Here is a 15,470-nt window from a genome sequence, read left to right as displayed (position 1 = left end):
GAGAAACCCCGTGTCTACTGAAAATACATAGCCAGGCGTGGGTGCAGGGCTCACATCTGTAATCCCAGCACTTTGGGAGGCCGAGGCAGGCAAATCATGAGGTCAGCAGTTTGAGACCAGCCTGGCCAACATGGTGCAACCCCATCTCTACTAAAAATACAAAAATTAGCCAGGCATGGTGGCGGGCACCTGTAATCCCAGCTACTTGGGATGCTAAGGCAGGAGAATCGCTTGAACCCGGGAGGCGGAGGTTGTGGTGAGCTGAGATCATGCCATTGCAATCTAGCCTGGGAGACAAGAGCGAAACTCCATCTCACAAAAAAACAAAACAAAACAAAACAAACTAATCTGGCAATGTATATTTAGGGCATATGGACTTTATGTTTTACAGTCCATTTCAAAGTTTTCAAAAAAAGTCTGGGGGAGGGGGAGAAATCATCTTTCCAACCAGTGACCAGGTTGGGCCAATTCTACCTCCTTAATATCTCACTATCCCACTTAACTGCATCCACCACTGGGTCCAGGACTTTATCTCACACCTGAACTACTGCACTTGTTTCTAACAACAAAACATACTTCTTGGAATAATCACTAGTAGTCTTACCTTTCACATGGAAAATATCCCAGTTGGGATAAAAAATACGTCCAGTCTACCTGTATACATACAAGCCTCCCTGTCTCTGCTCCTCCTCACTCAATTACATCTCCAAAATGCTCACATAGTAGTCTTTATAAAAGTGATCTTATTTCCAGGCTTTAAACCCTGCAATGGTTCTTTCTCTCTTATTTATAAGATGGAGTTCAAATTGCTGAAATTATCCAAACCCTGCTAGTACACCCAGCTTCATCATTTAACATCTGACATCATGTACCATCATCCCCAAACATCCCAGACATTAGCATAGTGTTTTGCAACTTTTTTTAAATTTTCACCCCCTCCCAAAGAACCTTTCAGACAATTTTTCCTAAGCACTCCCCGATCTCTAATTAAATACTAAGGAATAAGACACTGTCAGTTTAGGGTTGAGTTTTGGAGGGCCACAAACCATACCAATAGCTATGATTTTTTCCCCACTCCCCTAAAAAGCAATTTTTGCATCTTTGGGAGCGGTATCACTTCCAATGGGAATGCCTGCTCTAGACTTACAGATTGGCTTCTTCTACAACTATACATGGCTTGCCACCACCAGTACTTTTGCTCCTGCCTCTCTGCTTGGAATGACCTCTCTTGATCATCCAGAAATCAATTCACAACATTTAACACTGAATTCAATGCTCCTCCATGAAGCTTGTTCCTTTCCCCATCTTGCAATCCCAAAGCCCTACTCATACTTTTGTCACTAATAACTAAAACATTTATTACATTTACGTTTTCTTATGTCTCCCAAGTCATTGATGAATAGAGACCATGTCCCAACTCCTCTCTACAACCTTGGTTTTTAATATGTCAGATATATTATTTCTTAAATGAATGTACAAATTAATGTTATCATCTGCATGAGGTAACCATATCTCAGTTTAAGTGGGACAGTCCCTCTTTAACCTGTTATTCTGACATAAATATTAATAGCTCCTCTTTTAATTCACAAAAATGATTTGAATAACATATTGTTAATCTATACCTAGGAAATGAGAAATAAAATTCTGAACAAGAGTAGAACATAATCAGATTGGAGAGGAAGATCACTCTAGCAGCAAGACTCAATGACTCAAGCAATAATTTGGGGGTAGAAACAATAAAATAGCCTGAACTAGAGTAGTAAAACTAGTAAGAAAAGGGCAAATAAAAAGATTCAGGGGATAAAGTTTAGTGGCAAGTTGCATCTATGAGGAATGAAGAGAAATAATACAAATGTCTAGAGACAGCAACTTGGCCAGTTGCCAACAGATTATGAAGGAAGAGGAATGATGATGGCTCAATTTAGGACAAGTGGTTGAAGAACCTGGAGGACAAGGTGGTTAGATATATGACGCTGAAGCACATAAAATTTAGGGGGTAAGTTGGAAAACATAGTCCTAAGAGGCATTAGCATATAACTAATTGAAACCAAGCTGCTGAGTAAGACTGTCCAAGAAACACAAAGTTAGCAGTTCTAATGAATAGTAAGTACTACCTTTTTAACATATGACTTTACAAAATGTATTTCCAAATCTTGGCTTGTAAAATATTTATTCATCATTTAATATGTGCAAATCATGGCATCAAGCACTGAGAGGGAAATAAACATTAAGGGAAATATAAGGAGTTATTTCTGAAGTAAAAAAAGAAAGGTTATAAAGAATGGTATTAAATGTGGACTGAGCTGAGAAACAGCCAAGTTCAAGGTCTAATTATGACTGTGGCTTCTTTAAGGAATCCTGGCATAATGACACAAAGAAGTACAGGCATACCCTGTTTTTATTGTGCTTGACTGGTATTGTGGGGTTGTTTTCTTTTTTCTTCTTTTTTTTTAAATACAAATGGAAGGTTCATGACAACCCCACATCAACCAAGTCCATCAGCACCATTTTTTTCCAACAGCACATGTTCACTTCATGTCTCCGTGTCACATTTCAATAATTCTCACAACATTTCAAACTTTTTCATTATATTTGCTATGGTGGCCTGTGATCAGCAATCTTTCATGTTACTATTGTAATTGTTTTGGGGCACCACAAACTGTGCCCATGTAAGATGGCAAACTTAATTGATACATGTTATGTGTTCCGACTGTTTCACTGGCTGTTCCCTCTTCTCTCTCTCTCTCTCTCCTGGGGCCTCCCTATTCCCTAAGACGTAACAATATGGAAATTAGGCCAATTAATAACCCTACAATGGCCTCTAAGTGTTCAAGTGAAAAGTGTCACGTATCTCTCACTTTAAATCAAAAGTTAGAAATGATTAAACTCAGGAAGGCTAACAATGGCCCAAAGCCGGGCTTCCTGCACCTCACATTTAGCCATGTTGTGAATGCAGAGAAAAAGCACATGAAGAAAATTAAAAGTGTTACTTTAGTGGACAAAAAAATTATTTAAAAAAAAAAAAGTGAAAAAGTCTTATTGCTAATATTGAGAAAGTGTGAGTGGTCTAGATAGACGATCAAATCAGCCACAACAATCCCTTAAGCCAAAATCTAATCCAGAGCAAGGCCTTAACTTTTCAATTCTTAAAAGGCTGAGAGATGAGATGGCTACAGAAGAAGTTTGAAGCTAGCAGAAGTTGGTTCATGAAGTTTAAGAAAAAAAGCCACCTCCACTAACATAAAAAGTAAGTTATCCTGAAGAGCTAAGATAATTAATGAAGGTGGCTACACTAAAATCTAGATTTTCAATGTAGACAAAACAGCCTTATATCAGAAGAAGATGCCACCTAAGACTTCCATAACTGGAGAGGAAAAATCAACGCCTAGCTTCAAAGCTTCCAAGGACAGGCTGACTCCTGTTAGAGGATAATGCCGCTGGTGACTTTAAGTTGAAGCCAATGATCATTTACTATTCTGAAAACCCTAAGGCCCTTAAGAATTATGTTAAATCTACTCTGCCTGTGCTCAATAAATAAACAACAAAGCCTAGATGACAGCACGTTTGTTTACAGTATGAGTTACTGAATATTTTAAGCCCACTGATGAGACCAATGAGACCCACTGCTCAGAAAAAAAGATTCCTTTCAAAATGCTACTACTCATTGACAATGCATCTTGTCACTCAAGAGCTCACATGGAGGTATACCAGGAGATTAGTGATATTTTCAGGCCTGCTAACACAATATCCATGCTGTGGCCCATGGATCAAGGAAAAGTTTCAACCTTCAAGTCTTGTTATTTAAGAAACACATTTCATAAGGCTACAGCTGAGATAGATAGTAATTCCTCTAACAGATCTGTGAAAAGAAAATTGAAAACCTTCTTGAAATGATTCGTCATTCCAGATGCCATTAAAACCATCTGTGGGCCAAGCATGGTGACTCACGCCTGTTATCCCAACACTTTGGGAGGCTGAGGTGGGAGGATCACTTGAGCCCAGGAGTTCAAGACCAGTCCGGGCAATGTCGTGAGACTATCACTTAAAAGAAAAAAAAAAATTGTGAAGCATGGGAGGAGGTCAAAATATGAACACTAACAGGAGTTTGAAAGAGGTTGACTCCAACCCTTATGAATGACTTTGAGGGGTACAATACTTCAGTGAAGGAAGCAACTGTATGTGTGGTAGAAATACCAAGAGAACTAGAATTAGAAATGGAGCCTGGGCTGGCTCCCAGCACGTTGGGAGGCCAAGGTGGAAGGATTGCTTGGGTCCAGGAGTTCAAGACCAACCTGGGCAACATAGCAAGGCCTCGTCTCTACAAAAAAAAAAAAAAAAAAATCAGCCAGGCATGATGGCATGCGCCTCTAGTACCAGCTACTCAGGAGGCTGTGGTGGGGTCACTTGAGCCTAGGAAGTAGAGGCTGCAGTGGGTTGTGATTATGCCATTGCACTCCAACCTGGGCAACAGAATGAGATCTTGTCTCAAAGAGAAAAAAAAAGGGAGAAAGAAAAAAAAAAATGGAGATGGAGCCTGAAGGTGTGACTAAATTGCTGCAATCTCATGATAAAACTTGAGTGGATGAACAGCTGCCTCTTATGCATTAGCAAAAAATGTCATTTCTTGAGACAATCTACTCCTGGTGAAGATGATATAAATACTGTTCAAATGACAACGAAGCATTTAGAATATCACATAAGCTTAAGCTTAGTTGATAAAGCAGGAGCAGAGTCCGGGAGGACACCAATTTTGAAAGAAGTTGCTGTAGGTAAAATGCTATCAAACAGCATCACATGCTAAAAAGAAATCTGTCATGAAAGGAAGTCAATTGATGTGGCAAACTTCATTGTCTTATTTTAACAAACTGTCACAGCCACCCCAACCTTTGGCAACCACCACCATGATCGGTCAGCAGCTATCAACACTAAGGCAAGACCCTACAGCAGCTAAAAGATGACAACTAGCTGAAGGCTCAAATGACTGGTTAGTGTTTTTAGCAATAAATTATTTTTAAATTAAGGTATATACATTTTTTTAGACATAAGGCTATCACACACAGTAGACTACTATATGTGTAAACAACTTTTATATGCACTAGGACATAAAATTCACGTGACTCACTTTATTGGGATATTGGCTTTACTGCAGTGGTCTGGAACCAAACCTGCAGTATCTGGGAGGTATGTCTGTACCTTAACAGCTTTTGTTGTTTTACTGCACTTAATTGTCCATAGAGTATTTAAGTCTAAAATTTTCCAAAACAATATCTTTGCAAATTGAAAAAGGAAATCAGAGAACTAGCTCAGGAAAGACAATGTTCTGTGGGAGCTGAATCTATAAGTAGGAGAAATCTCTCACACACACACACTGTGTTAGAAAGATATCTAAATGGCACACTTTACAACATGTGTCTGTACTTGATGTCTGGCTCACTAGGACTATGCCTGAGTTGATAGTTCCACCTAAGGACAACAGATGGTTCAAAATAAAGGAACCATTCATTTTGACCCAGAAACACAAGGAGTTCTTTACTCATTATTTACTCATCAATTATACGACACAAACAAATGATTTCAACATATTAATTCTTATCCCTTTGTACACTTTTCACAACATTTTGCACCCAGTAGGTATTCAAGGAAAAATTAGCTGAACAAATAATTTTATCCCCTTCTATTTTACAGCTTATTAATTTGGCTTCTATGACACCACCACTCTCTCGGTTTTTCTCCTACTGCAATGTTTGCTTCCACCCATTCTCCTTTGCTGATTTCTACTCTTCTCCCCGACCTTATATTGATCTCACGTCCTATGGCATTCACTGTCCTTAGTCCTCTTCTATTCTCTATGTACACTCACTACTTGCTAATTTTACCCAGTCTCATGACTTTCAACATCTATAAACTGATGACTATAAAATTTTTATCTCCAGCCCAGCCTTCTTAGTAATACAAATCTGTATATGCAACTTCTTACTCATTTCTAACAGACATTTCAAACTTGACATGTTCAAAACTGAATTTCTGATCTTGCCCCTAAAACCTACTTCTCCTGCAGCTTTCCCCATCTCGCTGATGGCGGCTCAAACCTCTCTGACTGTAACTCCAACACTCCAGTTATTTAGGCCAAAAACCTTGAAGTCATGCTTGATTCTTCTCTTTTCCTCAAGGTCCACATCTGATCTATTAGCAAATCCTGTTGGCTAACCCTGCAAAATATTTCTAAAACTTAACCACTTCTCACCACTTCCATTACTATCACTATCACTTTAGTCAGAGTTACCATCATCTCTTACCTGATTTAATGCAATAATAGCCTTTAACTTCCTGTTTTTGCCCCTAAACACCTACAATCTATTCTCAACACAGCAGCCAGGAGACTACCCAATAGGGGAGTCAGGTGTAGTGGCACATGCCTGTAGTTCCAGCTACTTGGGAGACTGAAGGAGGAGAATCTGTTGAGCCCAGGAATTAGTGACCAGACTGGGCAATATAGTGAGACCCTCTTTAAAAACAAAAGGTAGGCCAGGTGCGGTGGCTCACGCCTGTAATCCCACCACTTTGGGAGGCCGAGGTGGGCAGATCATGAGGTCAAGAGATTGAGGCCATCCTGGCCAACATGGTGCAACCCCGACTCTACTAAAAATACAAAAATTAGCTGGGTGTGGTGGTGCACACCTGCAGTCCCAGCCACTTGGGAGGCTGAGGCAGGAAAATAGCTTGAACCCAGGAGGCGGAGGTCGCAGTGAGTCAAGATCGTGCCACTGCACTCCAGCCTGGGCGACAGAGCGAGACTCTGTCTCAAAAAAAAAAAAAAAAAAGTAAAAAAAAAAGGTTAAGCAGGGCCAGGTGCGGTGGCTCACGCCTGTAATCCCAGCACGTTGGAGGCCAAGGCAGGTGGATTATGAGGTCAAGAGATTGAGACCATCCTGGCTAACATGGTGAAACCCCATCTCTACGAAAAATACAAAAAATTAGCTGGGCGAGGTGGCACACACTACTCAGGCTGAGGCAGGAGAATCGCTTGAACTCGGGTGGCGGAGGTTGCAGTCAGCCGAGATTGCACCACTGCACTCCAGCCTAGGCGACAGAGCAAGACTCTGTCTCAAAATAAAAAGAAAATAAAAGAAAAAAGGTTAAGTAGGTCAATATCACTCCTCTGCTTCAAAATCTTTCAGTGCTCCCCCTCACTGAAAAGTCAAATAATTTGCAATGATTTAGAAAGTTCTATATGATGTGCCCTATGCTATGCATCATTATTTCCACTCCTTCATCTCTTACTACTCTCACACCTGTTCACCCTTCTCCAGTCACACAAAGCTGCTTGCTATTCCTGGAATGCATCAAGACATGCTCTCAACATAGGGCCTTTGCAACGATTGCTCCTTTTGCTGGGAAAGCACTTTCTCCATATACCCCTATAGTTAATGCCATCACATGCATCAAGTCTTTGATCAAAAATCATCTTCTCAACCCAGACGAACGAACCACCTTATTTAAACTGCAACCCAGCCCTTGCCCCTTGCTTTCAATCCCTCTTACTCTGCTCTTTTTTAATAGCAATTAAAAGCTACATATTATGTAACTTACCTTTTAGTATATTCATTATCTGCCTTCCCCCCTCTTCATGCTATCAGAATGTAAGTCTTACTAGGGCAGACCTGCTTTGTTTATGGATACAACCGAGTGCAAAGACTAGTGCCTTCAGCTGCTAGACTCCCAATAAGCAACTATTGAGCTAATATATTTATAATAGACCCTTGGGAGTCCAGTAAAAGTAAGGACCTTCTGAAAACAGAAATGAACTTGCGAGAATTTCGTCAAATTATTTATCACAAACAAATCACTAGGATTCAGATTTCCTTCTTCATACTTCTTTACCCCAAACAAATTCTACGCTCATTCAAAAGCACTACCAATGCATCAGTTAACCTCTTATGCTGCTAGATGTCAGGGCTACATTCTGCGTACTGTGGGCAGCTGTTTAGCATTCCCTTGAACAATGCTGCTGTTCCAGTTAAACAAAATAAAGTACTTAACACAGCACACAGTGGCCAACATAACTTTATGAACAGTTTAGAAAATTTCCTAAGGTTCAAAAATAGGCAATTTCAGCCAGGCGCAGGGCACACGCCTATAATCCCAGCACTTTGGGAGGCCAAGGCGGGAGGATCATGATGTCAGGAGTTCAAGACAAGCCTGGCCAACATGGTGAAATCCCGTCTCTACTAAAAAAACAAAAATTAGCTAGGCATAGGGGCGTGTGCCCGTAATCCCAGCTACTAGGGAGGGTGAGGCAGGAGAATTGCTTGAACCGGGACCCGGGAGGCGGAGGTTGCAGTGAGCTGAGATCGCGCCACTGCACTCCAGCCTGGGCTACAGAGGGAGACTCCATCTCAAAAAAAATAAAATAAAATAGGCAATTTCAAAATAAATAATTCTGCTGTTAAAGAGCAGTAGGATTTTTCCATTAAAATGTGAATTTAGTACCACAAGTAATGTTTAAAATTAAAAGCAGCCGGGCAACTGTGGCTCACACTTGTAATCTCAGCACTTTGGGAGGCCAACGCGGGCAGATAACTTGAGATCGGAGTTCGAGACCAGCATGGGCAACATAGTGCAACCCCGTCTCTACTAAAAATACAAAAAATTAGCCAGGCGTGGTGGCGCCTGCCTGTAATGCCAGCTATTCCGGAGTCTGAGGCAGAAGAATCGCTGGAACCAGGGAGGCAAAGGTTGTAGTGAGCCAAGATCGCGCCACTACATGCCAGCCTGGGTGACAGCGTGAGACTGTCTCAAATAAAAAATTAAATTAAATTAAAACCTACATTACACATCGTAAGCCTTGTATAATACTTTCCAAGGCTATAAAAGCTGTAAGAGAACTTGCCTACTCAAATTCATACTTTCAATTAGCTCACATTGACTTCAAGAATCAGCATAAGGAAACAAAAACTCATCGAATTATAAATGTATATCTCAAAAAGAGAACTCTGGAAAGTGGTAGAATTTGTGCTATTCCTATGTAAACATCAGGATCTTCAATAACATAATTTGACCTATCATGGCATCCGTTATGGCCTGAATAATTGTCACGACCCAAAAGGTCAGCCCAACGTTACTAAGACTCAGTATGCAAAACACTATATACCTGAAAAACTCCACAGTGACTTAGGAAGAAGTAACCAAAGCATTTCATTTACTGCAACTTTAAACAAGACAATCCAACAATCCACTCACATTGTTGTTAGTGTTTTGTTTAGAAAATATGTCCCACTTGTCATAGAAACTTCTCCAAATCAAGGAAAACCTTCCCCAAAACCTTAGCATTCTACCGGGATAAGCAAAGCTAACAGGTTTTAGTTACATGCCAGAAAACAAGCCTTCAGGTCGAATGAAAATCTTTTGAGCTGACACCATAACTGTTAACTCGACACAGCAAATTTTGGATCCAAGCACAAAATACTGTAAAATTTCCCAGTGACAGTCTGAAAAAGTACCTACAGCGGTGTTCTTTAAACATGCATCATCTACTACAGAATTTACCATTTGACTGGATGCAAACCTTTAAACTAATTTTGAAAACTTTCTCTTTTTTTAGGCAACCGTACAATATTTCAGGGACCTTTAAAGAAAAACTATTTCTAAATTACATGGCTGAGATACTTCCCTTACAATTTTCATCTCGTTTTTCATAGTCTACTTAAACGAATGGGCATCTAACTCCGAAACTCGTTATTACTCAACTCAGAAAATACGACTTAGTAATGGTGCTTTCTTAACGACACTGAGAAGTTCCCGGCAAGGGATGGGTACGCGGGTTAAGACCGCATCACGGGCAGGAAGGGCGGTTGGCACCCTGCTGGCGACAAGGACCGGGTCAGGGCAGAGACTCAAGAGAAGAGATTCCCAGTAGCAGGTGCGAGACTCTGGCAAGAGGGCAGTCGCCGCGGGTTTCGGACAGACAGGGGGATGCTGTCTATTGGACTGTGGGACGCACATAAGGGTCGACCAGCCTCACCTCTGGAGTCCGCTCGGGCGGCTTCTTCCTCAACGCCTGCCTAGCGCCAGGATCCACGGGTGAGTTCATGGCCACGGCCTGGGTACTCTGCAGCCTACCCTTAGCAGCCCACGCCACAGTTCATTCACCCTAGGTAGCGGGTGCGGTACCTTTCCCCCGCCCCAAGGAGGGAACTTCGCGCCGTAACAAGGTCCAAACTCAAGCAAACAACCCTTCGCAACGCCCGCCTAGGGCCTCTACCCACGCGCGACTGGCCGGAGACAAGCCCTGGCGGGGGCGGGGGAGAGTAAGTGCGCATGCGCAGCACGCACGCGCACGCTAGGGAACGCCCAAGGGAGTGACTCCACTGTGACGTTAGAATTGGGGCGGTGCGGGTAAGTGGTTTCCTGCTGTCGTCGTGAGATTTAAAGACACCTCGCGAGACCTCACCTAAATCCGTCACGGGATCGGCCTTGGCGTTGAGGTTCCGGCTTCTCCATCCGCTGGAGAGACCGGAAACGCGCTCAGGGCCTAAGCAAAAATAGCAGTTTGGGGCAGAACCGTGGGGAGGCGTTCTGAGTGGAGAGAACTGTTGTGCCCAAATCCGGAAGCCCAGGGCGTGGCCAAGTCCGGGTTTGCGCTCCCCTCTGCAACTTCTACTGCCGACTTTGAATATGCGGAAGTAGAAGCCGCCATTCGGCAAAGAAGGAAGTCCACGCACACCCCATCTCTCTTTAAATAAAACGAAATCTCTTGTGAAAGCTGCCCACAGAGAAGTGCTTGATCTATTCGAAACGGACGTCATGAGACCAGGGCAGAGAAAGCAAACTTTCATGGCCAGGATGGGCAGCCGGTGCCGCGGCCAGCTCACGATTACCTTTGAGTCAAAAAACTGGATTTAGACTGCGTTCATGTAACTAAATGCCCGGGGCAACCCTCCCTCAGGCAACTGGGTTTAGTGTTGGGACTCGAGTGGCAACTTTTGCAATACTTTTTACATTCTAGTCTGCTTCCCAACAGACCGAATAAAGCCAATTTTGTTTCACTGGTCCCTTGGTAAGAAAAACAGAACTCTCTTAGGAGCAGCCAGAGAGCTGCTGAGGCTGTTTCAACAATAAGCTCACTGACAATTTCAGAATCCACCGTTCTGGGATACTCCTTACCCTTTCTCGTAAGTTCGTAGGTAACTAACTTTGGCGACACCACCTTTCCACTGAATTTTAAGCTCCTTGATGGCTGTAACCACATCTAGGTACACCTTGGTATTTCTCACAGCAGTTAGCATAGTTCACTAAACAGGGTGATTTATGATTATGAGATGCTTTCCAACTAATGACCGATTCACAGTAATTTTAATGACATAATAAGAGTTAAAAGTATATTTGAAAGCAATGAGAGTTCAACACCGTTTCTGGGACCCGCAATGACTTAAGGGCTGTTTTCTGTTGGTCCTGGGGCTTGCCCAAACTGGGAGTTTACAACATACTATTAGCATTTCTGTTTTTCAGGTATAGAGCAAAAACCTTACCAGGGAAGTGTGGCATAGCCATTGTAGAAATAAAGTAATCGTGGAAAAATCACAGGATGTTGCAGACGATCTGTTTTCCTCATCATTTTTGGTACAAATATAACCTCTCAAAGGTCTGCCTAGGATCACAAACAAAAGTTATCCCTTCCGTTCTTCAAGGATCATTTTTCAGAGTCACATCAATATTTTGAAAGAGGGTAAAAGGAACTATAAAGCATGATCACCACGAACTTGAACTTTAGGGGCAAATAGACCTAGAATTTGTGTCTCTAATATTAGACCTCTTCTAGTTAAGTAACTTGAAGTTATTTAACATCTTAATTTTCCTATGTTAAATGGGAATATAGTAAAGGACCTGTTGTTTCAGAATTTTCTTAAGATTACGTGAGAAATTTCACATGAAGCACTTAGTATGTTGCCTGCACAATCTAAGCACTCTTTATTATTTCCATGATTTCGCCTCTGGGAAGTGATTTTTTTTTTTTTTGAGACAGAGTTTTGCTCTTGTTGCCCAGGCTGGAGGGCAATGGCGTGACCTCAGCCCACTGCAACGTCCCTTGAACTACTTGGGAGTTCAAGGGATTCTCCTGCCTCAGCCTCCCGAGTAGCTGGGATTCCAGACGCCCGCCACCACACCCGGCTAATTTTTGTATTTTTAGTAGAAACGGTGTTTCACCCATTTTAACCATGTTGGCCAGGCTGGTCTTGAACTCCTGATCTCAAATGATCCACTCAATTTGGCCTCCCAAAGTGCTGGGATTATAGGCGTGAGTCCCTGCTCCCGGCCTGGGAAGTAATTCCTCTAAAGTAGAAATTCAACTTTGAATAATTGAGTAGATTTTTTTAGTATAGTTTTTTTTCACTTATAACAATCCCAAAACACATTTAAGTATTTGTGAGGATGTGGAGCAAGAGGAACTCTCTCAAACTGCTGGTTAAGTGCAAGTTGGGAAGTCACTTTTGGCAAAAAAAAGTAATAAAGCTGAAACATAACACACCTTATGACAGCAAGTCCTTTCCTTGATATATGCCCTATAGCAGCAGTCCCCAACGTTTTACGGCACCAGGGACTGGTTTTGTGAAAGACAAACTTTCTGTGGGGGTTGGGGGAGGGTTTCAGTATGGAACTGTTCCAACTCAGATCATCAGGCATTAGATTCTCATAAGGAGCATGCAGCCTAGAACCCTCACATGTGCAGTTCATGATAGGGTTCCTGCTCCTAGAGAATCTAATGCCCCTGATGATCTGACAGGTGGAGCTCAGGCAGTTATGCTTGCTTACCTCCTGCTGTGTGGCTGCTTCCTAACAGGCCATGGACCAGTACCAGTCTTCAGCCTGGGGACTGGGGACCCCTGCCCTATTAACAGAAAAGATGGAGAAAAATGTTCATTATTCATAGAAGCCAAAAACTGGAAATAACCCAAATATCCATCAATACTAGAAGGGATAAATTGTAAAATATTCATCTACAATGGCACATAGCTACATAGCACATAGTGATGATTCTCCAACATAATGTTGAGAGAAAAAAAGCAAAACAAAATACAGAGTATAATTACACACACAGAGTTTAAACATAAGCAAAACTAGGTCTTTCAGGGATGCATATACAGAGGTAAAATAATAAAGAGAAAACAAGGAAATGAAGTCAGAGTGGTAGTTATGAAAGTGAGATGGTAGAGAATTATGGTCAGGATAGGGCACATGGAGGAGGGGGCTTCTGGACTGCTGAAAATGATCTACTTATTGACCTTAGTGATGGTTATATGAGTATATATTTACTCTGTTTTCTGTATATATTTCACAAGAGAAAGTATGCAAAAATAATTGGGGTTTGTCATTAGACAGCAGTAGTAAAAACTACATTAATATACATGGTGACTATCCGTAACTAAATTTAAGTATACATTTTCAAAATCTATCTTGTCCTTTACTATCTTGTATTATATTGTTATATACAGAGAAAAGTGAGGAGAGACAGTGAAGTTCTAATAGCTATTTTCAGACAGAAGGCAACCTCCAGGACAAGATTCACCAGCATTAACTTGTATCTGAAAGAAAAATATAATGGTCTGAATGCAAGTAATTTATTAAATTGTGGGAAAATAAGGACTTTTTAATTGGCTTAACTATTTATGTTTACTTACTACTACCTGACAGCACATTACATATGAGTAACATGTATATATAATTTTTTTGGTCTATCCTCTCCACAAAAAGGAAAATATGTAAACTCTATGAAAACAGAAATAATGTATTATTTACTGGCATATCCCTAGTATCCAAACCTATGCCTAGCACATAATAGGTGTTGAATAAATATTTGCTGAATGACCAAAGAGAACTAAGGACTAACTTATTAAGAGGGCATTTTGCTATTAGAAAGAGAGGTACTTGAATATCATGAACCTGCTCAAGAGTGAAATATATATATATATATATATATATTTTTTTTTTTTTTTTTTTTTTGAAGAGAGGTACTTGATTGCTCTCCAGTGACAAAGATCATCTCTGGTTACATAGCTGTTGCATTGCAAAACTGAATGCTCAATAAATAGATGTAATCATATATCCATCTTTCCAGAATAACTGCAAACCAACAAAAACGGGGTAAAGAGCTCTGGTTGTAACAGTACCTGAAATGAAGTAACGAATTGAGATTTGGAGTATGCTAGAGATTGAGTCACTACTACGGACAAATAAGAGCTTTTACTGACTCAAATCCAGGTCAGTTGTTATTGAATCAGAATCTCTGGGAGTGGGGGTCTAGGAACTCTTATTTTTCAAAAGCTACCCCAGGTGCTTCCAATATGCAACCAAGTTTGAGAACCACTTTTAAACTATAATAACTGTGATTCTAAACTAGTCTGATCCATTTTTAACCCCAGCCATTGTACCATACTAAAGGACATTGACTTGTGAGTGCTAGACCAAATATGCCCAAGAATGGTATCACAAGATTCTTATGAAAATAATACCTTCCCTGTACTTACATATTTATCAACAGTTTCGTCCTTCCCCTTGAGACAATGTAGGAAAGCAATACTGCGTTTATCATTATTTGAATTTGTGCACTGAGGTAAATATAAGGATTGTCCTGATTAAGATAGCCACTTGAAAAGGAAGGAAGCTCAAGCCTCTTTAACTTAATACTCTCCTTAGAGGAAAATGCAGGTTTATTTGTGGGATGTTTAAGAAGACTGTTTAACCCAGATAGAGGTGTCTGCAATCTGATGAAGGGATCAGTCTAGATTCAGGTTCACCAGAAACAAAGTTAGTGTTAAAAGAAAGATAAGGAGAACTAGTCACCTGAGTATTGGAAGAGAGAGGGTAACTGAGCACATGCTTTAAGACCAAAGGACACTAAAGTTCTCCTGACAAATAATGGGTGGGAACATATTCTGTTCTGGACTGCTTGTATTTTTGGCGGGGGGTTGGGGGCGGGGGAGGGCAGGAAGGGGAAGTCTCAACTAATCTTAAATTTAGAGCAAACAGGGCAAAGCCCAGCATGCAGTATGGAATAAAAACAGGAAGCACTATACTCCTCTATGTCCCCCATTTCTATCTGCCTAAGCTGTTCCCACTCACAGCTACAATTTTCCAGCCCCACCTTGCACCTTCAGCTCAGGTTTGGTCCTACTTGCCACCCTACCCCACCTTTCATATTGGCAAAGACAAATGAAGAAATCCCGGATATCTTTACGATACAGCTGTCACCACATAGTAGTTGAGAAAACATTCTGGTCTGAGAGACAAGATGAACACACAGGAAAGACTGTGAGTTCAGAAAATCACATTAAAGTCTCTGTATTTCCTTTTCTCATTAGCAAAAATCTTCTCACAAATGTTACCAGTTTTAAACCTTTAAAATAGCTGACAGCTCTTTCCCAAATACTTGAGACTTCTCTGCTTTGAAACAGTTCACTTATTCTCTTTGGTTA

General features: G+C 41.1%; 1 protein-coding gene across 15 annotated transcripts in view; it reads right to left on the bottom strand.

Moving 5' to 3' along the window:
* Window positions 1-12,940, bottom strand: part of LOC105467197 (Rap guanine nucleotide exchange factor 6) — a 218,735-nt gene extending 205,795 nt beyond the window's left edge. For 4 of the 15 annotated variants that reach the window (XM_011716681.3, XM_011716684.2, XM_011716682.3 and 1 more), the window contains exon 1: window positions 10,022-10,287. In XM_011716681.3, the coding sequence (XP_011714983.1) occupies window positions 10,022-10,090 (69 nt within the window). In that variant the 5' untranslated portion in view covers window positions 10,091-10,287. Of the gene's footprint in view, window positions 1-10,021; window positions 10,288-11,163; window positions 11,484-11,528; window positions 12,122-12,810 lie in introns of those variants that run through there. The other 11 variants (XM_071097793.1, XM_071097801.1, XM_071097802.1 and 8 more) reach the window with 8 other exon arrangements.
* Between the last annotated feature and the right edge of the window lie 2,530 nt (window positions 12,941-15,470).

Source organism: Macaca nemestrina, chromosome 6 (genome assembly GCF_043159975.1).
Source record: "Macaca nemestrina isolate mMacNem1 chromosome 6, mMacNem.hap1, whole genome shotgun sequence".
NCBI classification, from domain to species: Eukaryota; Metazoa; Chordata; class Mammalia; order Primates; family Cercopithecidae; genus Macaca; species Macaca nemestrina.
This window is presented reverse-complemented; position numbering and strand designations above follow the sequence as displayed.